This window comes from Equus asinus, chromosome 8 (genome assembly GCF_041296235.1).
Source record: "Equus asinus isolate D_3611 breed Donkey chromosome 8, EquAss-T2T_v2, whole genome shotgun sequence".
In the NCBI taxonomy this organism is placed as follows: Eukaryota; Metazoa; Chordata; class Mammalia; order Perissodactyla; family Equidae; genus Equus; species Equus asinus.
Genome location: NC_091797.1, coordinates 52,004,147 through 52,032,033, shown reverse-complemented (window position 1 = coordinate 52,032,033; position 27,887 = coordinate 52,004,147). Strand labels below are relative to the sequence as shown.

At 39.3% G+C, this 27,887-nt stretch overlaps 1 protein-coding gene across 2 annotated transcripts in view; it reads left to right on the top strand.

Moving 5' to 3' along the window:
• Positions 1-27,887, top strand: part of KDM1B (lysine demethylase 1B) — a 48,148-nt gene that overhangs the window by 8,516 nt on the left and 11,745 nt on the right. For both annotated transcript variants that reach the window (XM_014857687.3, XM_014857688.3), the window contains 11 exons: positions 1,018-1,134; positions 9,100-9,138; positions 12,384-12,588; positions 14,557-14,741; positions 17,099-17,275; positions 17,650-17,724; positions 19,915-20,052; positions 20,984-21,155; positions 23,887-24,014; positions 25,251-25,382; positions 25,985-26,059. In XM_014857687.3, coding sequence (XP_014713173.1) covers positions 1,018-1,134; positions 9,100-9,138; positions 12,384-12,588; positions 14,557-14,741; positions 17,099-17,275; positions 17,650-17,724; positions 19,915-20,052; positions 20,984-21,155; positions 23,887-24,014; positions 25,251-25,382; positions 25,985-26,059 — 1,443 coding nt within the window. The remainder of the gene's footprint in view (positions 1-1,017; positions 1,135-9,099; positions 9,139-12,383; positions 12,589-14,556; positions 14,742-17,098; positions 17,276-17,649; positions 17,725-19,914; positions 20,053-20,983; positions 21,156-23,886; positions 24,015-25,250; positions 25,383-25,984; positions 26,060-27,887) is intronic.

Genomic DNA, 27,887 nt, shown 5'->3' with positions numbered 1-27,887 from the left:
CCATTTGTATATCTTCTTTGGGGAAATATTTGTTCAGATCTTTTGTCCATTTTTAAATTGTGTTGTTTGTCTTTTTTTGTTGAGTTGTAAGAGTTCTTTATATATTCTGGATACTAAACTCTTATCAGATGTGTGATTTGCAAATATTTTCTCCTATAGGTTGTCTTTTCACTTATTGTGCCCTTTGGTGCACAAATGTTTAATTTTGATGAAGTTCAGTTTACCCATTTTTTCTTTGGTTGCTTATGCTTTTGTGTCATATCTAAAAATCCATTGCCAAATCTGAGGTCATGACATTTGACTCCCATGTTTTCTTCTAAGAGTTTTATCATTTTAGCTCTTACATTAAGGTGTTTGATCCATTTTGAATTAATTTTTGTATATGTGTGAAGTAGTGGTCCAACTTCATTCTTTTGCATATAGATATCTGCATACTTTTATTTTAAATAAAATCTTTTGGCACAATTTTACATTTACAGAAAAGTTGCAAACATAGTACCGAGAGTTCCTATATATCCTTCACCCAGTTTATCCTAATGTTATCATACAACACACCATGATTATTTGTCAAACTAAGAAATTAATGTTAGTATAGTAGTAATAACTACGTTACAGACTTTGTTTGGATTTCATCAGTTTTTTCACTAGTGTCTTTTTACTCTTCCAGGATCCAAACCAGGAGACCACGTTACATTTAGTGTGTATGCTTTCTAACTGTAACTAAACTTAACTCTGATTATTTCCTTGGCTTAGAGCTGGAAAATCTTTCTGACAGCAGTAGTCAGATCCCCTTTGCACTTTCCTGGTGCCTGAGCTAGTATTGAATCAGAAATTACCCGGATGGGGTAAAAGTGGATTATGTGGGTGGCGGTGATGCAAGGGGAAGAAAGAGTACTTAGAAGTGCTGAAAGCTTGGTCAAATCATATGGAGAAGATGACAGAGTGAGTGGTAGAGGATAAAAATGTCAGCTGGAGATTAGGCAACTCATTGACCTTGACTTACTACTTTCCGTCTAGGTTCAATGTACAAAACCCGAGTGTAGAAAATGGAGGCAGCTTACCAAGGAAATCCAGCTTACTCCACACATAGCAAGGACCTACCGGTGTGGTATGAAACCAAACACTGCTGTTAAGGTATGATCTCTGTTGGTTTCCCTTTGGAATTAATTGATAGGTTAATTTAGTTGTCAGTAATGATGTATAGTTTTCATTTGTTGTATTGATCATTGTTTCAGAATTTTATTCATCTGCATATAAAAGAGCTCCAACTACAATGGCTTACCAATTAAGGATTTTATTTTTTCTCATCATAAGCAGCTTGGAAATAGTCTGTCCAGGGTTGGTGTAGTTGCCCATGGAAGTGTCCTTCTAGTTTCCAGTTTTGCCAGACAGTGATTTAGCCAAAATTTGGGTCAGCCACAAGATGGTTGTTGCACTGTCAGTCGTCGTGTCCAAATGCTAAGCAGAAAAGAGGGGAAAGGCAAAGGGCGGGAGGAGAGTACCAGCTGAGTCTTTCCCTCTTTTATTGGGAGATCAGGAGCTTTCCTGGAAGTTCCGACAGTGGATTTCTATTTATATCTCATTGGCTAGAACAGAATCATGCAGCTACTCTGAATAACTGTAGGACAAAGGGAGAAAATATTTTATAACTGAGCATGTTGCAATATCAAGCAAAATCACACTCCTGTTAGTAAGGAAGAAGGGATTAATGGATATGTGTGGGCAACTGGGAATCTGCCGTACCTGGTATAAAGTGCCTTTTTTGACACTTGGCAATTACTTAGTGTTTAAAAGTGTAATTGCCTTAATGTGTTAAAGCATTAGTCTGCTCAAATGTCCCTAGTTCCTTCAGTACATTAAAGAATATAGGAGACATTGTAATCTCAGAAGTAAAATACTTTTGTTTTTTTAAAATTGAGATATAATGCACATAACCATAAAATCACCTTTTAAAGTATGCAATTCAGTGGTTTATGGTATGTTCACAAAGATGTACAATCATCATCAGCAAAATATTTTCTTAGTTCAAATATTTCCCTTTTAAAGAATGAATGAAAAGCTTTATAAAGTTTATGTTCAAGTTTTTAAAAGTCTAGGGTTTAAGATATAAATATTATTAAAGCAACTCATGATTATTGTAAAAATATTTGGAAGCTTTTGCGAAGTGAGATGAGAAAAAGCATATGAACACTTGGGAGTTATTTTACTGTTTTAAATTTTACAGAAGTATTACATGAATATAATCTCAGGGGTTAAAAAAAGTAAATTGAATATATGTATACACACACACACACAGACATGCACATGCACGAATAAAAGTGGAAGTCTTTCTTAACAATCTTTTCCTTCCCACCCTAACAGATAATCACTCTTAATGATTGATTTATCCTACTGGAACTTTTTGAAGTGCATTTGATTACATATTTAGGGTAGGCACGTTTTTTAAGGCTCTTGATTCAAATATCTAAACTACTTTTTCAAAATACAGTTTTATTAGATCTATTTTTATTTTTATTATTTTTGTGCTGAAGAAGAGTTGCCCGAGCTAACATCTGTTCCTCTTTTTGCTTGAGGAAGATTCACCCTAAGCTAACATCCGTGCCAGTCTTCCTCTATTTTGTATGTGGGTTGCCACACAACATGGGCACTGTTGAGTGGCGTAGGTCTGCACCCGAGGCCTGAACCTGGGCTGCCGAAGCTGCGTGCGCTGAACTTAACCACTAGGCCATGGGACCGGCCCCCTTTAAACTACTTTTGAAGGTTTGAAGACCTATTGCTCAGTGATCATTTTATATAAACCTTACCTGCATTGAGTGGTAGTGTTTTTAATAGATGTAAACTGCATCTTGTTTTTTATTGAGGTATAATTACATCCTGTAATTATATGCACAGATCTTTACATGATGTTTTCACCATCCTAACAAATTCCACTTATTTCCTTCCCTCCTCCTAGAGGCAACCACTATTCTGATTTCTATGCCCTAAGCAGAGTTTTGCCCGATCTTGAACTTCATAAAAATGGAATCAGCCAATTTATACTCTTTGTGCTTGGTTTCTTTCACTGAGTAAAGTTCTTTTTGAGATTCATGCATATTGTTGCATGGATCAGTAGTTTTTTCCTTTTTATTGCTGAGTAGTGATTCATTTTATGGATATACCACGATTCTCTTAACTATTTTCTTGTTGAAGTGCACTTGAGTTGTTTTAGATTTTTGCTGTGATGAATAAAACTATGGTGAACATTCTGTTCAAGCGTTTTTGTAGACCTTTGTTTTCATTTCGTAAGAGTAAATACTTGGGTGTGGAATTGCTGAGTCAGAGGGCAAATTTATGTTTGTTTAAGAAACTGCCAAATAGTTTTCCACAGTTGCTGTAACATATTACAGCATTTGGTGGTGGTACTTTGTTTTTTAATTTTAGCCATTCTAGCGGGTGGGTACTGGTCTATCATTGTGGTTTTATGCATTTCCCTGATGACTAGCGATGTTGGGCATCTTTTCATATGCTTGCGGGTCATTCATAGTAGTTCTTTGGAGAAATATCTGTCCAAGACTTTTTTAAAAGTTGGATTTGTCTGGTAGGAGTTATGTAATATGGATATGAGATATGTATCTTAAATATTTTCCCACTGTTTGTCTTGCCTTTTCATTTTCTTAATAGGTCTTTTGTTGAGCAGGAGTTTTTAATTTTGAAGCCTAGTTTATCCATTTTTTCTTTTATGCTTAGGGCTTTTTGTATCTTTTCTGAGAAATCAGAAATCAGAACTTGCACAGATAGTCTCCTATGTTTTCTTTGAGGAAGATAAGCCCTGAGCTAACATCTGCTGCCAGTCCTCCTCTTTTTGCTCAGGAAGATTGGCCCTGAGCTAACATCCATGCCCATCTTCCTCTACTTTATATGTAGGATACCTGCCACAGCATGGCTTGCCAAGTGGTGCCATGTCCACACCCAAGATTCTAACTGGCAAACCCCGAGCTGCTGAAGCGGAACGTGTGAACTTAACCGCTGCACCACCAGGCTGGCCCTTTTGAGGAGCTTTATAATTTCAGCCTTTACATTTAGATCACTAATCTAGAGTTAACTTTGGTTTTGATGTGAAGTATAGGCCAAGATTCAGTTTTTTTCATATAAATATTGAGTTGTTCAGTACCATTTGTTGAAAAGACGATTTTTTTCCATTGAATTATCTTGGCACTATTACCAAAAATCAGTTGGCCGGACATGTAGGTCTATTTCTGGACTCTATTCCACGGATTTCTTTGTTTATGCTTACCCAATACACTGCTGTCTGGATTATTCTATTTTTATCGTAAGTCTTAAAATCAGGTAGTGTAAGTTCCTGTGGCTTTTTCTTAAGATCGTTTTGGCTATTGTAAGGTCCTTTATGTAACCATGTAAATTTTATCAGCTTGTCAGTATCGACAGAAAAGCCTCAGGGATTTTGATTGGAATGCATTGACTCTATAGATCATTTGAGGAGAATTGACTTCCTTTCACTTTTCTGTCTTCTAATCCAGGGGTCAGCAAACTCTTGTTCATGGGCCAAATCTGGCCCCCTGACTGTTTTTGAACATCAAGTTTTTTTGGAATACAGACATGCTCCTTCATTACGTATTGTGTATGGCTACTTGCATGGTACAATATCAGCGTAATTCCGACAGAGGCCATATGAGCCACAGAACCTACAATACCTACTATCTTTACAGAAAATGTTTCTTGACCCCTGCTCTGACCCATACGCACAGTATATCTCTCTATCTTTTCAGGGTCTTTAATTTCTCCCAACAATGTTTTCTGGTTTTCACTAAGGATGTCGTTTGTTAACTATTTCTAGATATTTTATTTTTTCTGTGACTGTAAGTAGAATGTACTTTTAACTTCTCTTTTGAGTTGTTTGTTGCAATTATATAGAAATACAATTTATTTTTGTATATTGACTTGAAGCCCAGAGACTTTGTTCACTTCACTTATTAAATTCCATAGATCTTTTTGTAGCTTCCTTTGGGTTTTCCACCATCGTATCAGCTGTGAATAAAACTATTTTTTTTTTTTAAAACTCTGTCTTTTTGCTCTTTCTTACCTTATTACATTGGTCAGGACCACCGGTACAGTGTTGAATAGAAGTGGGAAAGCAGACATCCTTGCCTGTTCCTGACTTTAGGAAGATCGTGTTCAGTATTTTATCATTATGTTTAATATTGGCTGTAGTTTTTCTCAGATGCATTTTATCAGATCAAGGAACTTCCTTTCTCCTCCTAGTTTACTGAGAATTTTTTATGATGAATGGATGTTGGATTTTTTGGGTACCTTTTATGATGATCATACGGTTTTTGTTCTTTAATCTGTTAATGTGGTGAGTTATACTGATTCTGGAATGTTGAAACAACTTTGCATTCTGGGGAAAAAGTTCTACTTGTCTTAATGTATTATCCTTTTAATGTATTGTTGGATTCGGTTGGCTAATATTTTGTTAAAGATTTTTGCATCTGTGTTCACAATGGATACTCTCTGTCATTTTCTTTTTCTGTAATATCCTCATCAGGTTCTGCTGTTAGAGTTATCCTGGCTCCATAAAATGACCTGAGAGGTATATCGTCGGTCTCTATTTTTGTTAAAGAGTTTGTGTAAGGTTATTATTTCTTCTTTAATGTTTGGTACCAGTTGGAGAGTTCAGCCACGGAACAGTCAAAAATAGCAGGCTATTTTAACAGATCCTCGCCTTTGGGCCATTTTCACTCACCCTATTTCTGTGAAGTTTCTAAACAACTAAAAAAATATTTTGAATGATTTGTGTAATAACAGCATGTTGCTAAATACTAGGTGTGATTTTAGTTTGTATTTTTATATAAAAAGTTTATATTAAAATCATTTTGTACTGTGCTTTGACTAGCTTTGGTTTAACTATAGTTTTGGTTTATCCATAGTCTGTCCTCTCTCTTACCTGCTTATAGGAGAATGTACAATTTTGACTTCATCTCTACTAATCATTCAACTTATCTGTGTCCCTTTTTTTGTTTACTTGATTTTTCCTTGGGTGGTATTTGTCATTTTCAATTTCTTCAATTTAAGTGGTTTTTGAAAAGTCTGAAGTTTTCTTTAGAATGAGTTTGTTCTTAGACAAATGATATGCGTTTATCATTGAAAAATTCAAGCAATATAGAAAAGAACAAAGATGATAGTGAAAAAAAAATCATGCAGACATCGTCATGAAATAGCCATCATTAAATGAGATTCGTTCAAGAGTTTTCCTGCACGTATACAAGGAGAAAGCCTAGCTGATAAAGAACTAGTTTTACCTAAAATGATTGAATTTAATACAACATAACTTAAAATAAGAAAAAGAAGCCAAAGTGAAGTAAGAAATTGCTCAACAAAGGATAATTATTTCCTCATCTCAAGAAATAGCAGTTTCTAAAAACTCCGTAAAAGGTTAAGAAAATGTATGATGAAAATGTTAAGAAGTTGGAATCACTCTTAACTTTTTAACAAAATTGCATGTTTCAATTTTGGGTTATATTAGTCGACACCCTGCTTTGAAAGAGGAAAAAGTAAATTACATCATACTTCAGCCCACTTCCCCATTCCCCTCTCCCTGTTTTTGTTAGTGTTTGCTTTGGGTTTTAGTTTAGTTTACTCTGTTGGAGTAAATGTATCATTTATTTTCTCTAACCATAGTCCCTCCATTGTTTACTCTTGCTTCTGTATTTATGTGGATTTACTGCTCCCCACAATTTCTCTAACCACAGTTCCTTCTCTCCCAAGTTCTTTATTTTGATTCGTTGCCTGGTTGGATGTATTTTAACATCAAGTGCTTTTTTCCAGAAGGGTTCAGAGGTGTCAGATTCCTTAAGCTTTTGAAAACTTAATTGCCTTTCTTTCCTCCGAGCTGTCTTAAAGTTGAAGGCTTTATGGTCTTCCTCAATTCCAGCTTCTAAGCATGGTTATCACACCTTTGAAATCTCTTCCTCCCACCTCCCCCCAGAAATCCTCCTTGGAGACCTTATTGCTCCAGCCCGAAATGATTGCCATCCAGAGCCTGAACTTTTGAAATATTTATCTAAATGATGTTTATTGACCCAGAGTCACTTTGGATTTCAGTGTGGTATTCCTTCAAGGACAAAGTCTGGATAGGTTTATTTGTCAAACAACATGAGAATTCAGAAGGGTAGCAAACTACGCACTGTTTTGGAGCTCACTTTTGTCATTTAATATATCTCAGTGGTGCTTCCGTATCAGTACATAAAGATCTCTTTCTCTTTAAAAACTGTGTAATAATCAGGCCACTGACTGGCTGTATCATGATGAATTTAGCATGATTGAAGGGCGTTTAGGTGACTTTTAGATGTTTACCATTAGTGACAGTGCTACAGTGAATAGCTCTATATCTATGCCATTTTTCAGTATATTTATAGGATCAATTCCTAGAAATGAAATTTGTGTCAAAGAGTATATGCAGTTGTTTTACTATGAAATAATTCATAAGGAGAAATGGGGATTTATAATTTGTATGTAAGGAATGAAGAATTAAAGCAACACTCGTGCACCCAGCACCCAGTTTTTGTTTGTTTTTTTTTTTTTTGAAGATTGGCACCTGAGCTAACATCTGTTGCCAATCTTCTTTTTTTTCCTTTCTTTCTTCCCAAAGCCCCCCATACGTAGCTGTATATTCTAGTTGTAGGTTCTCCTAGTTGTGGCATGTGGAACGCTGCCTCAGCTTGGCTTGATGAGCCGTGCTGGGTCCACGCCCAGTATCTGAACTGGCAAAACCCTGGGCCACCAAAGCGGAGTGCACGAACTTAAGCGCTCGGCCACAGGGCCGGCCCCTAGCACCTAGTTTTAGAAACAGCATTACCAGTGCCCCGTAGGAGCCCCTTGGTAGTTATCTTCCTCTCCCTCCCCTGCAAGGGCAAACAGTATTCTGAATTTTGCATTTATTTTTCCTCTGCTTTTGGTTATAGAGTTAATACATATTTATGAAACCCTAAATGACATTAAACTTTTGCATATTTTTGTACTGGTTATAAATTGTATCAAATTTTTGTATTCTTCTGCAGCTTGCTCTTTTCACTCAACAGTGAAGTTTTTCACATACATCCATTTTGATGCCTAAAGGTCTGGTTCATTAATTTTCCCTGCTGTGTAGTATTGCATAATGAGAATCTACCACAGTGTATCTATTCTCCTGCTCCTGGACCTGAGAGTTGTGTCTAGTTTTTGGCTTTTACATACGGTGCTCCTGTGAGCATTCTTGCGTGCCTCTCCTAGTGCACATGTGCAGGAGTTTCTCTGGAATAGATTTGAAGGGCCGGATTTGCCAGGCCATATGGTATGCCAATCTTCAGTTTATTTAGGTAACTTTTTAATTGAAATATAACACACAAACAGAAAATGCACAAATCAAAATGCATTGCTCAATGAATTTTCACAAAGTCCCCATTTAGCCGGCTCCCAGTAAAGAAATCAAACATTTACAGGCCCCTCTTATACCCTCTTTCACTCACAACTTCCATCCCTTGTTCCTCCACTTATTATTCTGATTTGCAACACTTTAGGTATTTTGCTTGCTTTTGAACTTTATGTAGATAGAATCATACAGTGTGTGTTCTTTTGGGTCTGGCTGGTTTCTCTCGCTGCTGTTTGAATGTAATACAGTGTTGTATTTACCATACTACTGTTGATGGACCTCTGGGTTGTTTTTAGCTTTTTTCTATTACGAGCAACGCCCCTTTGAACAATTTCTAGTACTTCTGTTGGTGCACATGTACGAGAATCTCTCTAGAAAATATAACAAGGTTGGAGTTCCTCGGCATGTAGTACATACATCTTCAGTTATACAAGATAATGCCAAATTATCATGCATTTAAAAGTTTCATATTCTGTCAAATTGCTCTCCAGAGTCGTTATATTCCTTTAGATTTCCCCCCAGACATCATTATTAGAGTGGCTGTCCTCCCCACATCCTTGCTTACACAGTATTTTATCACACTTTTTTTCTTTGAAGGTCTGATAGGTGTAAAGAGATCTCTTATTGAAGGTAAATTGACACATAAGACTATATTTCATGAGTAAACCTAATTAATGTTTGGTTTTCTTTTGCAGCCCGAGACCTCAGACCATTGTTCCCTTCCAGAGGATCTAGTGAGTATTTCTGCATGTTCTAGGCTAGAGTTCATTATGATAAGTACTATAAGTAAATGACAACAACAGTTTTATGAGTTTCTCTTTATTTGGTTACTGATCAAATGCTGTTTAATCTAACATGATAACTATACGATGAAAATGCTAGCAATAGTGGTATTATGGGTGATCCTCCACCAAGTTAAAAAAAAAAAAAAAGTAAGCTTATATTGCTCTGCATTAAAAGGACATTAAAAGGAAGAAACTGCTCCCTTGCATTACTACAAGGATCAGACTTGTTATACTTGTTTTTCATGGATGACTTTGTGACTTTATCTCCACTTGAACCCTTCCAAGAAAGAAACAAGAGGCCTGTAATTTAATGGTCTTGGCCGAGACTCAGCTGTGAGAGTGTTCTTGTGTATTCTGACCTCTGTGTAACTGCTTTCTCCGGTCCCTGCCCAGATAAGGAAGGACAAGCAGCATCTCCACCTGGCAAAGCCTCGGCCCATTTCATTTGTCTTATAAAATGTTGCTACCTGAGCTGGCAGATTCCATGGGCCGTGAAACCAGATGGAACGGCTGTTTTAGAAAATTATTTTTTAAAATTCTGGGTTATTCTGCATTTCAGTGATTCAGGATTATAATTTGCAGTTTTTCTAGATTTCTGAATCTCAGGGACTATGATTGATTTTTAGGCAAAGGGAGGATTGACACCTAACAAATCTACTGTAGATCCATTCTGTTATATAAAGGGGTGTGAGATGCACACACACGTGTGTATATATATTTTTTAAATAATTAGTTGCACCCTCAAACATTTTCATCATAAAGCGGTGGCCCAAATAATTTCTGGATTTAGGGTAGACAGGATGACATTATAGAAAGAAAGTAAAAAATCACTTTAAATACAGTTACAATACCTCATGAGTCCAGCCCCTAGTATTCAGACCATTTTGCATGCAGGAGAATCTGAACTTTGGGAGAGAGGCCATATTCTTGGGATCTAAGAACTTGAAAAAGCTGAGAAGAGTCCCTGGATGCTCACCTGCCAGTTATTTATTTTTTGCGTTCGGTTAAGAAAGAGCCAGGAGCAAGTTTATAGCCATAATCACTAACCTTATGCTTTTTCTATTACTATGGATGTTAGGGTCGCTTTTAAAGCGGTTTCTAAATTTTGAGCGCCTGAGTTAGTTTCCTAAGGCTGCCATAACACGTTACTGCAAACTGGGTGGCTTAAAGCAACAGAAGTTTATTGTCTTATGGTTCCAGAGGCTCTGAGTCCGAAATCAAGGTGTCAGCAGGGCCGTGAGGTCCCTGACGTCTCCAGGGGAGGGTTCTTCCTTGCCTCTTCCAGCTTCTGGTGTTGCCAGCAATCTTTGGCGTTCTCTGGCTTGTAGATGCCTCACTCCAATCTCTGCCTCCATCGTCACATGACCCTCTTCCTTGTCTCTGTGTCTCCCCTGTCTCTGTATCTCTTCTTATAAGGACACCTGTCATAGTAAATTTAGGGCTCACGTTACTCCAGTGTGACCTTGTCTTAACTAATCATATTTGCAAAGCCGCTGTTTCCAGATCAGGTCACATTCTGTGGTTTTGGGTGGACATGAGTTTTGAGGGAATGCTATTTAACATAGTATACTGGGTATTTCATTGAATATGCTAGTAAGTTGACTATATCAAGTCTGATTTCTTCAGAGGTTTGTGTATTAAAGGTAGGAGTGGGATTTTCGATGGCATGTTGACAGAATTATATCCAGGTGTTGAGGAATGGTGAGTGTGTTGAGAAACACACTTGGAATGGCAAGATCAAGTGGTGATTTATTAGTCAGCATTTGAGTTTCTCGTATTGCAGTGCAGAGGCTGGTTGGAACACCCTCAAGTGGGCTTAAAGCAGGAAGAGAAACTAGGAGGTTGTTACAGGATGGCAGGGTGTCTTTTGGGTCCTGACTCAATTTATCAACAAAGCTGCAAGACCCAGAAAATGGAAGAGAATGGAAAGAGCCTGAATTCATATTTTTTAAGGCACCTACCTTCTGCTCTCTACGTGGTCCTTTTGGAATGTTGGGATCTGAACACTCATTTTACTCTCTCCTTGGGGCTGAGCTCCAATGTAGGTCCAGAGAGGCGGCCCTGGTGTGTTGGGGAAGGGACTGAAGCTTCCCTTCTTTTCGCTACAGCACAGCCTGGTCAAGGGTAGCCAAACCTAAAACAAGCCTTGAGAACAAAGATTGCAGACTGACATGGCCTGAGGGGCCAGGAAAGTAAAATGAATGTGTGAAGCAGCTGGATTTATTTCATAGGGGATGTTGGGGCTTGTAGTAAACTGAAAAACGCTTTCCCCAGATTTTGACCCTGTGAAGTGTGGAGGCCAAACAAAATGTATCTCCAAACTGGATTCACCCTGTAAACTTTTAGTTCTCAAACCCCTGCTTGATGGCAAGTGGCATTTGCTGGGAGCCTGGAGAACTAACATCAGAGGGGCCCTGAGTTTGAGGTTTTTCTGTACCAGATTCTTAGAGTTCTTGGAGTATACATTCAAGATCATGTTTGGAAAAGGCTGCCTAACATAGGATTTGTGATAGTGTTTCTAGAAGCCAAGTAAATTTTATTTTTATTGCAATAATTAGTCATCACGGGATGCTTTGATCCAATGACTCCATATGTTAAAGCAACTCTGGAATGTGATCACATATTTTAAGACCGAAAATAGCTTTTCTTGTTCATTTCTAAATTTAGCATCTTATTTTGAGGATTATAGTGTATTTTTCCCTCTGAAAGTTTTTTAGTAGCCTCTGGTGAGAAGCAGGAACGCTTGACTACTGTTTAAGAGAATAATTTTTCATGGCCAGTTTCTCAATTTCAATTATCTTTCAATCCTAAATAAAAAGGGAGGATGGTTGATAAATGATTACTGACTAGAAAGAAATTTCTTGTATCACACTTAAACCTAGGCTTGCCATATAGTAAATAGATGCAGCTTTAAGACTTACCTGGAGTTGGAGGTTTTTTTTGAGGAGGAGAGGGGGAGAGGCGAAGGCTGTTGCCGTATATCTGAAAGGAAGCATTCTTTCTGGGTATTGCCAACCATTTTTGTTTCTAAATCTGAGTGTGCAGAACTCTGGTGTAGGATTCTTGAGTGGGAAGAGGCAGAGTAGAGGGTTAAGGGTGAATGCAATGAAGAGAATCATCTGTCCTTGGCTGAATCTGCATGTACATTCCTTGTCTGCCCTTGTCGCTCTTCGTCTCGCTCTGCTCCATTTCAGAGAGTGTCGGAAGTTTCCAACCACTGGTGGTACTCCATGCTCATCCTACCTCCTTTGCTGAAAGACAGCGTGGCAGCACCCCTGCTCTCTGCCTACTACCCCGACTGCGTTGGCATGAGCCCCTCCTGCACCAGCACAAACCGCGCAGCCAGCGACACCAGCCCCGGGAAGCTGGAGCACTCCAAGGCGGTCCCCTCTGTGCTGGGTGAGAGCTGGTCCTGGCATGCCCTGCTTTCCCTTCCCCCTTCTTTTCCTGGATATGTGTGGGTGAGCAGAATGGAAAAGACTTTTTTAATGTGTGCATCATATGACATAAAGCACTTCATTGTTTCACGGATTTGGTTATACTGTGGATCGCTCATATCATTTGTAAATATTGTGCAGTTATCCCACAACTAGAAGGACCTGCAACTAAGATGTACAACTATGTATGGGGGTGAGGTTGGGAAATAAAGCAGAAAAAAAAAATATTGTGCAGTTAATTTTTCCCTCAATAATTGGAAAGTCTAACACTTGGCCAGGAATCATGTCTACGGGTTTTAATGAGTATTTATTTGAAAGTTGGATAGCTGCATGATTTGATGATAATGCAAATTCTCACATATCAGAAGAAAGTTGTGACTGTATGAGCAGCTCTTCTTTTTTCTGAGTCTTTCTGCTTCTAATTATGCCATTGGTGATCTCGGCAAAATGATCCACTCTTGAAAAAACTCACAACTTCAGGTCAGGGCAGGCATGTACTTTAAAGGAATCTTAATTCTACATCAGAATTGCTGGTGCACAAGGAGAGGTCTAGATCTTCTGCCTGCATACTAACAAACTTTGTTTTTGGTGGTGCAAATAGATTTTTGACATTGTGGCCCTATCTTAAGGTTTCTAACTCATAACGTTGGGCCCTCTAAAAAGGTAGATATGGTCGAAATCAAAGCTGAGGTGATAAATTCCAGTGTTAATGAAGGTGGAATGAAACAGGAACTCACATACTCTTAGTGGGTGTGTACCTTTATGAAGGACAATTTGGCAGTGTGAATCTAAAACCTTAAAGTAGATCCCCTTTGACCCTAGGAATTTATCCTAAGTAAATTATCAAAGTAAATTATCAAAAGTCCAAACATTTATGTGGAATGAAGTTTGTGTGGCATTGTTTACAATAGTGAAATAATTAAATGAAATTTAAATGTCCAGCAGCAGGGGAATGGTTAAATAATAAATAAAAATTGTATGTCCTTTGAAGTCGTATTTAATGACATGGGAAAATGTTCATGATATCATGAATTTTAAAAAGCAGATTAGAAAACAGCATTTTTTTCCAGCTTTGGAAAAACAAGTATCTGTTATATCAATATTCTCTATTCGTAGAAACAGAACTGATTTAGATTGTCCTTCTAAATGTAACCCCACTACTCAAGGATTGTCAGGAATTAGAAATTGTTATTTACTTCTGTGAACCTATTCATTCCATAATCAGAAAAATCCAATAAAACTTACTTTTAAAATATATTTCCATAGGGAGTTGGTGTTCAGTGGGTATAGAGTTTCAGTCTCACAAGATACACAAGTTCTGAGGCTGGCCCTGTGGCCAAGTGGTTAAGTTTGCACACTCCGCTTCAGCGGCCCAGGGTTTGGATCCTGGGCGCGGACATGGCACCGCTCATTAGGCCACGTTGAGGTGGTGTCCCACATGCCACAACTGGAAGGACCTACAACTAAAATATACAACTATGTACTGGGGGGATTTGGGGAGAAAAAAGCGGGGAAAAAAAAAAAAAAAGATTGGCAACAGTTGTAAGCTCAGGTGCCAATCTTTAAAAAAAAATAAAAAAAACACAAGTTCTAGAGATCTGTTGCACAACATTGTGAATATACTTAACGCTACTGAGCTGCACACTTAAACATGGTGAAGATGGTAAATTTTATAGTGTTTATTTTTTTACCACAATTAAAAATCTAAAAAAATTTCTATGCCATGGAAATTAAATTTGTGAAAAAATAATGGGAAAAAATATTTAATTCAAGCATATTTTGTCTAACTGGATGGAGTAAGCAGAAATATTTCCATAGGACGGACTGTGGGCCTTGTCTAGGCTATCCTTTTTGGTTTGTTTTTGCCGTTTAATTCACCGGATTTGGAGGTTACAGCTTGTAGGATTTGCCTGTTTGTGTCTTCTGTCAGTTCCAGGCATGAACCGGTACTTCCAGCCTTTCTACCAGCCCAATGAGTGTGGCAAAGCTCTATGCGTGAGGCCGGACGTGATGGAGCTGGACGAGCTCTATGAGTTCCCAGAGTATTCCCGAGACCCCACCATGTACCTGGCTCTGAGGAATCTTATCCTCGCACTGTGGTACACTAACTGCAAGGTAAGTGGGGGCCATGCTAGCTAACAGTTCGTGGACAGAGCCTTCTCTGGAGAGAGAGGAGCCGTTCTACCTGTGGCTGAAACCTTATGACCAGGGTTTCTCCACCTCAGCAGTGTTGACATTTTGGGTGGGTAATTTTGTGTGGGGGGGCCATCCTGTGCATTGTAGCACGTTCAGCAGCATCCCAGCCTCTACCCACTAGATGCCAGTGGCACTTCCCAGTTGTGACAACCAAAAATATCTCCAGATATTGCTAACTGGGGGAAAGTCTCCCTTTGCTGAGAACCACCACTTTAGACCATATGTCATCAGAATTCTTGACTCGCTAGTGAGTGAGTATAAGGTGCAAAGTTTGGTTCAAAAAGTTCCAATGGCAATGTCACAGAGAAAAAATGAAACACCCAAGATTGGATTTTAAACCCCTTGAGGGCAGGGATTCTTATTCACCTCATTATCCTCGAACAACTGAGACCGGTGCTTTGCTCTCTGTTGGGACTGAATAAATGTTAGGGGCATCACACAGCACCGCCTTGAAGTTGGGTGGTGGGGGCAAAGCCTTTCCTGACCGTAGTATTTTTCTGATTTATTAATTTCTCCTGCAATTATTTGGGTAACTGCTGAATGCAGAACATTTTGCAAGACTGCCAAAGTAATCTTGATTAAAGCGAGAAATTCCAATTCCACTGAATTAGACTCCAGGATGAGATGACCTGATTAAGCGGTTAATGCCGTGTATACGTATTATACCCAGATGAGAAGGTAGACAAGGTAGATTTACTCATTTCCTCCCCAGTAGGCTTGAGGTGGGTGCTCAATAAACATTTGCTGAACTGAACAATATTGTGGTCAGAATTTCCTGTACATAAGTTGTAAAGAGGCACTTTTCAGAAACAACCTTGGATTCATTTTTCTTCACATTTTTTATTTGACTTTGAAATTTGACTTATACAGGGGAAGAATCTTATAGAAAAAAACCCCTGACCTTGTCAGTCTGGATCTATTCTAATTTTTTTTACAAGAAGATAGTATGTATTGTGTATATTTAATACTCTGGTGGAAAAACACAAATATGTTTGCCTTAAAAGAATCAAAGACTTTGAAATGAGTTTTTTTAAACTTTGTGAATACAAATTTTTTTATCTGCTGCAGCAATCCAAACCAATGTATACATGTTATTTCTCGAGCACTTTGAGTTATATAGTCATTTTCCTGTGTTTGATCAGGGTCTGGTGAAGCCTGGGTGCCGGGAGCCTGGGGTGGGGGCCCCCCGTCCCGTGCCTGTGGCACGCTGGGCCAAGGTAATGGCCTAGATGTTCTTGAATCTTTGAAATGGACCAAGGCCTTGCCAAAGCTCGGGTGAACTGAGAAAGGCAGTGTGGGTTTTTTTTTGGTAACAAGTTCCTAAATCAATTGCACCACGTCTTATTGGTGGTAAGAATCCAGCTTTTCCTGCTGACAATGCAGGCAGCAGCCTGGGTTTCTGTGGCGGCCTTTGTTGTGTGGTTTATTGGGTCAGGGGTATGTGTGGGTGTGATCTGCCCCCACGCTCCGTGTAGCAGTCATTCTCCATGAGGGGGAACTTAAGTGATGAAATACAAATGCCTGTTTCCTCCTTTGGTCCCTTTCTTCTTTTTTTACTTCACCAGGCAAACCTCCCTTTGATCTTACTATATCTTCTTGATAAATGATGGATTTGAATTACCCTGAGAAGTTTCATTTATTGTGGTAAAATACATACAACATAGAATGTACCATTTTTAACTGTTGTAAAATGTACAATTCAGTGGCATTAAGTACATAAACAATGTTGTATAACTGTCAGCACTAGCTGCTTCCAGAACTTTTTCATTACCCCAAGTAGAAACCCCATACCCGTTAAGCAGTGACTTCCTGTTCCTCCCACTTCCCTCAGCCTCTGGCAACCACTCATCTACTTTCTGTCTCTATAGATTTGCCTATTCCAGGTATTTCATATAAATGGAATCATACAATATGGGGCCTTTTGTAACTAGTTTCTTCACCTAGCATGATGTTTTCATGGTTCATCCATGTTGTAGCATGGATTAGTACTTCATTCCTTTTTATGACTGGATAATATTCCATATATGGATAGACCACATTTTGTTTATCCATTCACCCATTGATGGACACTTGGATAGTTTCCATCTTTTGGCTATTTGAATAGTGCTGCTTTTGAACATTTTGTTTGAACATATGTTTTCAGTTCCTCTGGGTATTTACCTAGCAGGGCAACTGCTGGGTCATGTGGTAATTCTATGTTGAACTTTTTGAAGAAACAAGAATTGTTTTTTATTTGTTTGCTTTGTTTAACAGTTTGGCTTTATTTCCAAACACAGGAAGCTCTTACTCCTCAGAAATGTATTCCTCACATCATTGTCCGGGGTCTTGTGCGCATTCGATGTGTTCAGGAAGTGGAGAGGATACTTTATTTTATGACAAGAAAAGGTCTCATCAACACAGGAGTTCTCAGCGTCAGTCCTGACCAGCATCTTCTTCCTAAAGATTACCACAACGTAGGTGACTGTCTCCAGCAATAACACCGCCACTTGTCGTGATAAATGCTAGTTCGTACGTTGTTAATAACACTAGTAAAAGTCAAATTATCACCATAAAAGTTATAAAGCAAGATTTTGTTAGTATGTGTGTCTCCGAGGAGGAGAATATCAAGCACTGTTTTCCTAGACTGTAGAAAAGAGGAAGGGATTTCTCAACACAAGTAGGACTGTAATCTTTACGAAATACGTAACTTTCTACAGACATCAAAGAAATGTAGATGAGCTAACATTGCCTGGCAGTTAGTACCTTCCAGAACAACTAAACCAGTACATTGTTTTCATTTCTCTAATTAGATTTTTGTTCCCTTTTCTCTTCTTTTTTTTTTTTAAAGAAATCAGTCATAATTGTCGGGGCTGGTCCAGCAGGATTAGCAGCTGCTAGGCAACTGCATAACTTTGGAATTAAGGTAAGATTTTTGGCACATGGAGGCAGAAACAGATGGTTAACTGCTCCTTTGGTCCAGATTTTCTAAGACTTAGAAACCAGTTCCTGATTTTAGCAAAGAATGCTAAATACCGTATGTCTTCATATCTTTACAATCGATCCTAGAAAAGATACAAAATTTGAAGTTGGTTTGATAAAAGAAAGGTAGAGGGAAATAGAAATTCCCACAGCTTTGGAGAGGGTTTTAGACTTGAATGAGCAAATCAGAAGAGGTTCTAAGATGGTTAAAGCAGAAATTCTGGACAGGTTGTTAGTGACATAATAAAGGGGTCATTGGGAAAAATCCCTGTTTCTGCAATAGTTTGGGACAACAGATAGCAGCTGGGAAATTCGCTGGTTCTTGTATAAAAGTTTCTGAAATACTCTTTTAAATTTTTTTACGCAAATCAAAGGCACCCTTTGAATACTTATTCTGAGAAACAAAAATCTTTGCTTTTGGAAGCAGACTGAATTAGTTAATCCATTGGTTGAGACAGAATTACATGACTTTTAAAGTACAGTATGTATTTAAGGTAGCCTGCCTCCCCAAGATGGAATATTTTTTCTTTCTATCCAGTATGTTGCCTTATTCCAGTTGTTCAAAATTAGGCAAAACAGAGACTATTACAGAAAACCGTTTGTCCAATTCAGTATCTCATTTCCGTTAGATTCATTCAATTAGCCATCCCCTAGATTTCTGTGACTTCCTAAGGTCTGACACGTTTCTCCTTTTTAAAAACTTACTTTGCAAAGATTTTGGTTTTCTGTTAAACCAAACGTGAAAATTAATTTGCTAGAATTGAATTGGTCTCTTCACTCTTCCTATCTAAAAGAAATGATGGCTTCTTTTTTCACAATATCTTCTCTGCTCAGAGTTTCAGAGATGAGAAAAGTTTTCAATAGCAATGCTTAGGAGAGGCTTTCCTTTTGTTTGAATGGAAGACCTAAGTCTTGAATTATACTATATTGCTCATCAAACAGAGGAATCTGAGTGAGATTTATAGGAAGTGTGTTTCCATTTTGAAATGTTTTTTAGTAGTGTTAACTATGAGGTGTTTTAATTGATCGCTTATTTATTTCAGTGTTAGCTATTAGGGCCCAAGGTTTCTTGTTTTTTCACTTGGCAGTCCTACAGATTATATTACAGGAAAAGTTATTAATATCCAAAGTCTGGGGGGCTGTCATTAATGTTCAGCGTTCCTCCTTCACTAAAAGGAAACTAGAAATGGAGGACTCTATGTTAATCTGAAGTCAGAGAAAGAGAGTGGGGAGGGGAGAACCAGCAGTTGTAGCCTTCGTAGTTGGAGAAAATGAGGAATTTAGGTCTAAGGAAGAAGAATATTCAGGGGACCCTTTTTACTATCCCCTTTCTCTCACCAGGTGATGAGGGAGACGCCTCTGAGACCACCCATCCCTCTCATGGGTGGGGAATAGATTCCTCCGAGTAACCTGAGAGATGGCTAACTGGGCACCCTCCTTGAGCACTTTGAAGGGGTGTTTTTTCGGGTCCAGAGATGAAATGACTGGCCTTGTACTGAACAGGACTTACATTTTCAGTTACTGCAGCCCAGGGAGGTGCTGCACTTGAGTCATAGGCTTTTCACCTGAGAGCAGCTCCTTGTGTCACCAGCATTAGTAGTTTGGAGGATGAGATAGCCTGGGTGTGGGACCAATCTGCTTAGACCAAGCCAGTGAGGTCCTCCTTAGATAGAATGGCATATGATGTTTTAAAAATAATAGTTATGTCTTAGGGAAGTTAAGGCCTGTTTGCTTTGCTAAACGGTTTTTGCTACATACACAGATGTTTCATAAGACAAAATCACCTCTCCAACCTAGTTTTCATAGTGCTTTTTAATTTATGGGATACTTTTTAGTAAGAGCTTTCAAAGTGCATTTCATGTGCTGGTTCATCCAATCTTATTATGGGATTGGAGAGGGAATAGTTTGAGGGATTTCTTCAGGAGACACTCACTCCTTGATAGAATCTGGATTGTTTGTTTTAACATCTATTGTGGCTTCTGTTCACACCGCCCTCTTTAAAATTGTTCCTCTGGTAATGTAATACGTTAACCAAATAGGGAACTTATTTAACTGTGTCATTCTGCATTTATAGTCCTGCATTTGATATGACTATTCCATCCTATTTAGCTCCCCTCATTGTCTGTCTTTTTAGGTGACTGTCCTGGAAGCCAAAGACAGAATTGGAGGCCGTGTATGGGATGATAAATCTTTTAAAGGTGTCACGGTGGGAAGAGGAGCCCAGATTGTCAATGGCTGTATTAACAACCCAGTAGCGCTAATGTGTGAACAAGTGGGTTTCTTTAAGATTTGTATTGTAGAGAAAGAAAAGAAAAAATGGTCTCAGTTTGCTGTGTGTAGTATTAATATGCTTCTAGATAGTATGTAACAACCCCAAATGTTTTTTTTTTTGCCGACTTATCCCCTTTGAAAAGTAAATAAAAACAATTACAGTTGTTCTTTTCTGAGAAGGTGGAACTAGAGGACTTAAAGTATTTTTTTTCTTTTTCTCAGCTCTTTAATTATCTTTGTGTGCTATTTGCAGGCCACTTGATTGGCTCAGAGTTTTAGGGTTGCCAGATTAAGCAAATAAAATATAGAATGCCCAGTGAAATTTGACTTTCAGATGAACAAGTAATTTTTTAGTATAAGTATATCCCAAATATTACACAGGCTATTTTCCATGCAAAATTTGGGATATACTTATACTAAAAAAAAATTATTTGTTGTTTATCTGAGAGTAAAATTTAACTGGACATCCTTTTATTCGGCAGTACGTAGTTTCTTTGAAGACCTGGTAAGCCCAAGGTTTTTTCTGAAATATTTGTTGACAGCAAATTCAATTACAACTTATGCTGTGAGTGAGTGTGTGTTTGTGTGCTCATTTACCTGAGAGTCTGTAGAGGAGACAGAATGTCAGCGCAAACAGAGGCAGTGCACAGCTATTGCATCTGAAGCACTAATAAATGTTGGCTGGAAAGCTGTGGAGTGCATGGCACAGAAGCTCTTGCTGTCACCCTCACGTTCTCATAAGGTCTCATAGGTTTCGTGCTGTTTTTTTCACTGCCTTAATTTGCTGCCATTCCCCATTAAACATATTTAGCTTTGTTTTTGAGAGGTACTAGACCATTTTCTCCCTGAGAGCTCTGTCTAATTTCAGCTTAGAACCTGTAAATATTCTTTCCAGGGAAAATTTTCACCTTCTTATTCTTATTATTTTGAAGCTTGGCATCAGCATGCATAAATTTGGAGAAAGATGTGACTTAATTCAGGAAGGTGGAAGAATAACTGACCCCACTCTTGACAAGCGCATGGATTTTCATTTTAATGCTCTCTTGGATGTTGTCTCTGAGTGGAGGAAGGATAAGACTCAGCTCCAAGATGTCCCTTTAGGAGGTATGGGGAGAATGGTGTTCTGATTGTTCCATCTGAGTCTCGTTCTAACCTAAGCTTGATGAGCAGTAGCATCACGCATCTGCAAGGTTGGACGTGTGCAGTCAGTCCTGATGAGCATTCCTTTTGGACTGATGAGTTCTCCAGACCGTTCCTCAGAGGAGAGCAGAGCTTCCTCAGGGACCCTTATGTGCTCGTGTGTGCATGCACACACACAAATCTTACTTTACACAATAGCTGGTGTTTAAAAAAATTATTTACATGTTTAATTTTCCATTTCCTGGAGGAACTTACTTTTAAGGAAACGTGGTAAACCCTATGTGAATTGTCACCCCATAATGTCTTTTCCTAGATAAAGGTTTCTGTATGCCAGGATTTCTTCTCTTTTCCTTTTAGGTTAAGATTTTTTCAGTATGTTTTGTTTAAGAATGCAAGAATGTGTATTATAATTTAAGAATTTTAATGCAAAATCTGTAGGCTTTGGTGCTCAATGGATAATATTAACCACAACCCTTTAGAAAACTTGACTGTCTCTAATGACTCATTTCCATGATGGTGCCAGCTTTAATGTGATAGATTTTACCCTTAGATAGATTTACTTTTAAATTGATATTTATTTATTTACCCTACAATTTTATGACCTGAGTGTATTCACTTGAAGTTCTTGGAGCCCTGTCGGAGTTTCTTAAAGTGTGATTATATGAACTCAATTTGCAAGATGCTGATTTTCTTCAACTGTACATTTCTTTGCAAGAGTTCTCAATTCTCCATCCTAGTGTATACTCCATCTCTGTTTGGAGTACGCTTCTCAGTAGCGGGGACTGTCTCTTCTTTTTATCCGTCCCTCAGCTACCTCCACCCACCACCTCTGAGACTGACTCACATTCTAATCGCTCTTAGTAAGTGTTGACAGATGAACCGTAACAGACCATTGTCAGAGATTTACTGGGGTCAGCAGGGATATTTAATCAAATGTGGGAGTGTCCAGACCAGGTGGTGAGCTGTTGAATTTTCTGGAATTGAAGACAGTTGATAGGCTGACTTGCAGGATGTTCTCAGAATTTGGTTAGTGTTTTGCACATGTGTAGTAGTCACTGGATGGGGTTTTTCATTACACTTCTTTTGGGGTCACCGATAAAAAAGTTAATAATACTGCTTTGTCTTGGCCTTACTTAAGAAATGTTATTAAGGGAAGATCAGCAACACTACTGTGTAAGTAGTTGTTTCATCTTTTTAATATATTTTTTTTAAAGTTTTAATAATAGTGCACACATCTCTATATAAGGTTATAGTTATAGCCTGCCTGGCAGTATCTGACTAAGATCTATCTTATTAGCACTTAGCTGAAAAAAACAAAACATAAATACTAAGAGGCTAGAGTTAATTTTGCAAAGCATATGTACGAAAGCTTTTAAATATTATTTACATAAAAATCACATTATGTCTTCTCTCAGTCTGTTTGTACTTAATTTTATGTACTATTCCAGCAATCTTGGTTCTTTCCAAACCTCTACAAAACCTAAAGGAAAATAGAAACCGCATAGCAGGAGGCAGGAATGGCACTGCTACAGAAAAGTACTGAAAGTGGCAGACAGGCCCAGTGGTGTAGGGGCAGAAGCTAGGCTCAAATCCAGAGGTGCTGTGGACGTCCCCCTATTACAATCTAGTGTAAGCATTGAAAATTTTAGTGAGAACCTTGAGTTGTCCAAAAGAAGTTAACTGATGTTCAGTTCTGTTTTGAGTCAAGCAGGTGCACAATACTTTATAGAAGCTTTGAGTCCGCAACCTATGTGTTGGATGGTTGTCATCACTGGGGAGATATGAAGAAGTAATCTGTGCTAAGATGCTTATAATTTGTGAGACTTGAGCCTCCCCTCCACACTCCAAATAAAGGAATCTAGGATGACAGTTGGAATGATATCACAGGGCTTGTGTATCTGTAATTGAAAGTTCCAGCTGCATGGGATAGATATGTGCTGGGATCGATAACAAAGGTGTGATTCCCGAAGCTTGCAGGTGATGCTGGGCTGTACAGGATGGATGGGATTGGGTGGGGAAGGGAAGTCCGGTGAGGTGAGTGGTAGTAGCAGACCTTACAGGGTTGGAATTTACTGGGAAAAGATTGAGCGGCAGCACAGCGGAGCCTGTAAGTGGGCAGGTAGTAGTTGCTATCTTTGGGAAGGCTAAAAATGTGCTCGTGTTGTCTGGCTGTGGGTTTTGGAACTTATTGCATAGGCAGTGGAGAACCAGTAATTAAAGGTATTGAGGCAGAGGGCTGATCTGACAAAAGTCCATAGAGGAATATTCTTGTTGGGGGATGATACTGCCAGTCGTCAGTCTACTATAGATGTCTTAGTTGAGGCGAGATGCTTTAAGCACGTGACTTTAAGCTGAGGACAGTGGGACCAGAAGGGGCATGGGAGCCCTCTGTGTGTGTGTGTGTCTTTATATGTGCAGGGGGTACTTCTACGTCTTGAGCAAAAGAAGAAACAGTTTCTCAACTAAGCAGATGTGAAACATGGTTAAGATATAGAACCTACATACTTTTGTCTCCAGTTAGGATAGGCGTTTAATTCCTGAGAGAAACCAACCTTATCAAGATAGCCTTTTCCTCCCGTTTACTTGGGAGAGGACTTTGGAAGTTTGGGGTTTTGTGGGGTGCAGGAGGTTGAAAGCTAAGGGTGAGGAAGTAGAGAATAATGTTTTTTTCCTGCTTTGATCCATTCCCTTACAGAAAAGATAGAGGAGATCTACAAAGCTTTTATTAAGGAGTCTGGTATCCAGTTCAGTGACCTGGAAGAACAGGTGCTCCAGTTCCATCTCAGTAACCTGGAATACGCCTGTGGCAGCAACCTCCATCAGGTGTGACTGGGTTTTGTGAAACGCGTGCTTCAAAAATGCTTGTTTTTGGTGTATGTACGTGTATTTTATATATTTAAATATTGAACCTTGGGCTGGTTTGGATAAACAGGAAACAGTGGTACTACTGCTTACAAGTTTGAAAACCACCACTTTAGAGCTTATTACCCCAAAGTGGTTTTGAATATTTCTTTTAAAAAAAAGCAAGAGAGAGGCTGGCCCAGTGGCGTAGTGGTTAAGTCCTCACACTCTGCTTGGCGGCCTGGCCTTTGCTGGTTCGGATTCCAGGTGCGGACCTACAACGCCGCTCATCAAGCTGTGCTGTGGTGGAGTCCCACATAAAATAGAGGAAAATTGGCACAGATGTTAGCTCAGGGACAGTCTTCCTCAAGCCAAAAAAAAAAAAAAAACAAGAGAAAGAGAAAGGTTTCTTCCAATACTGCCTGTGAAGAAGCTCAACATGTAAAACCCAATACAGGGAGAGGGCCGGTTGGGCTGAATCAGGGAGGGACCAGCAGCCCTGTGCCTTCACTGCTTCCTTGGCCCCACAGAGGCTCTTGAGGCATTTCTGTGGAACCGTGGTCTGAAAACACTGCTCTCAAGAAACCAAAATAGAGTGTCCTTGCAGTTATGGTCTGTTTGTCTTGCTAAAATAAATTTAAACTTGCCCAACTCATTTAACCAACTGTGGTCTTGATACTCAGATATTGTCTATTATGCATAGAGGCTCCACGGATGATTCCTGAGTGAATTGTCCTCTGCAGGACCCCTCTCTTTCCATTCAGTTCTTCACTACAGTTGGAATAACAATGTTTTCCAAAATCATGCTGCATTTCAGCCTCTAGAGAGATTCCATGTTGAAGACAAATAGTTGGCATGTTTCTCTGTGGAATTGATCAAGTGCAATTTTACTCCCGTAGAATTCTCCTTTCCAAGTTGATATATAATACAATATTTATTTTTATTAAGGAATGGTGCCCATGTCCAAATCATATCTACCTTTTGTTCTAAAATAAGCTTTCCTGTGTGTTATCGAGAGATTTCTTGCTCCTGACAGTGGTATCCACCGGGTTGTCTGTTTGTCCCCTCTGTCCTTCATATTTTGTCCTGTGCCTAGGCAGCCCTGCCCTCCTGCCTTGGATGGCTTTTTTCCCCTTGAGCTCCTTTATTGTCCCTGAGGCGCAGGCTGAAGGATTTACATGACCTTTTCTGTTCCCGTCCTCTCCTGTTGTGTCCCAGGTGTCAGCTCGCTCCTGGGACCACAATGAATTCTTTGCCCAGTTTGCTGGTGACCACACTCTCCTAACTCCAGGCTACTCTGTCATCATTGAAAAGCTGGCCGAAGGACTAGACATTCGGCTCAAGTCTCCAGTGAGTGTGGACAGCTGTGGGGGGCTCTGGGTGGGCCTTGTTTGTGAAGGATGTGAAGTTGGGGGCATGTGGGTTACACAGGAGACAGGCGCTTACTTTGATGTACAGCCGTGTCTGCAGGGACTTTTGTGGTACATGGTAGCCAGTGGGCAGCAGCATTGTCCATGTCAGTTAGGTGCCTGCTGCTGTTTGGAAACAGCAGTGGCTCAAAAGTATTTTCCTTAATAATATAGTGTTCAAGTTGCTTACAACCTCCCTGACCCAATGCAATTATTTTCACTTTTAAATTTTCCCTTCACTCTTTGTCCCTATGCATTTGTATTGCACCTCGTTAGAATCATAGAGGTATTTGTTTATATGCATATTTCCTTTTACACTGTATTATAAAGGTTTTCCATTTTCTGACATAGTGTGCATAACTATTAATGGCTGTGGTAGCTCCCTGAAGTAAGCTGTAACTGTTGTTGAGAGCTCTGAATGCTGGGAAATGATTCCCCATAGCCGTGGGGAGGGAAACGCACATCACAGGAGAATTGGAAAGGCTTCTGGATCATATGGTTCTCTCCCTCATTATGTTTGTCATCATTCTTTTTCTGGAGCAGGTACAGAGTATTGATTATTCTGGAGATGAAGTGCAAGTGACCACCACTGATGGGACAGGATGTGCAGCCCAGAAGGTAAGGCCTAGAATTTTACTAGCTGCAGCCGAGGGCCTGAGGGGAAGGAAGACAGTTTTTTCCACCAAGCAGTTTGCCTTTGACCTCTGAAGAGTTGTCTGTCTCTGCTTCATTGTGTGTGGATGTGCAAATCTGGTTTAATTAATCTAACACTATATAGGTTCATGGCAGATGGAATTCTGAATAGAGTTTCTCAAAATGGGTTCTATGGCACGTTAGTCCTGAGAGTTGAACAAGAAAAGAAATTCTTTGGCCAGATAAGTTTGGAAAAGTATTGTGTACTACTGTCGGCTTTTAGGGTTAAATATGAGCATATTAAAGGCTCTGAGGAGTCCTGCATTTAAAAAACTTATTTTGCTTAGTTCAGATAAATAGAGAAAGTTCAGATAAGAACCTACTTTACTTTGTTTAATTCACTGCTTTCCAAGTTGGTGTTGTTTGTTTGTTTGTTTTACCATGAAACAATTTTTCAAATAGAGAAAGCTCCATATTTTCATTTTGAAACTGGCAGGAGTACTTTCCTATCATTTGAGTTTTTGGTAAACAGCTTAAATAAGTGGACAGTGAAAGGTGCTGTCATGTAATATGTGAAGTCATACTGGGATTTCTATATTGTTGGACAACAAAGGTGCTTACTTGGGTTGGAGGGAGATAATAAACGTCCTAAGTTTAAGTTCAGGTATGTCTGAGGTGATTACCAAAATGTGGAATTGACGAACTATCACCTGTTCAAATATTTCACAGTCCTTGATATTCATACAGAGATGGATGTGCTGTAGTGTGTGAGTCCAGGGGCATGGGTTCTCCTGTTAATCCTGCCATTAACTAGCTGAATAGTTAGTAGTGATAGTGTAGCCTTTGGACTAGCTGTAGGGGTTGATGAGGTTCTCAACGGGGCTGCGTGTGCGAATCACCTGGGAGGTGCTTAACAAGAAGGGTTGCAGAGCCCCACCCTGCAGAGATTGTCCCTGAATGGGGCTGGGCCTGTTTGTAAAGCTTCCCAAGTGATCCCAACATGCGGCCAGAGTGGAGGCCCCCTGGGCCACAGTGTCCTTGTCCGTGAGTCCTGAGATGAGAATCAGGTTCCTGTCTAAAGTTCTTCCTAGTGGTAACTTCTTTTTAAATACACCTTTTTAAAACTTCAAGTTAGCTGGTGGCTCCAACCCTGTTATTCTGTGACCCTTCCTCTTGGCGTCCAGGACAGCACTAGTCCCCCTTACCCTGCTGACCTTCCTTGCCTGACCCTGGACAGGCCATGTGCTCTGCTTTCTTTGTCTTCTGGCTCTCCAGAGATCCTAGGGCGTAGCTTCAGGCTGTTTCCCAACCTGCTCTGAAATGTGTAAAGCAGGTATTTTTGTTTTTATGCTAGTCAGGACACATCACACTGTCTGAATTGGAAGTTTCCCCAGCCTATAAGTGAAAGATTTCCAACCCAACGTGATATGCCGATAAACATTTGACACACTGTAATTCACTCCAGGCTGCCTCCGCTGAGATCTAGCTGTAGTTCCTTCCCAGGGTATGTTTATGTCTTTTGCCTACTTGTTTACCTAAGTTCATGTGCTTTTGAAAGCTTTTTTGTCATTAAAATATCTAGGTCTTATTTCCTTGCAGTTCTTATGTATCCAAGAGAGTAGTTGCTCCTCTTTTTTTGTTGGGGGGGGTTGCATGGTGGCTGTTATCTATAACCAGATGGAAGATAGAGAACATGTTTTATACTCTATGGAATTTTCAGGTGGCAGAAAATAGTAACAAAATCACAGGAAGAACTCGGAACTTCCTATGGTCCTGGAATTGAGGTTTAAGCCAAATCTACTAAATCTGTGAT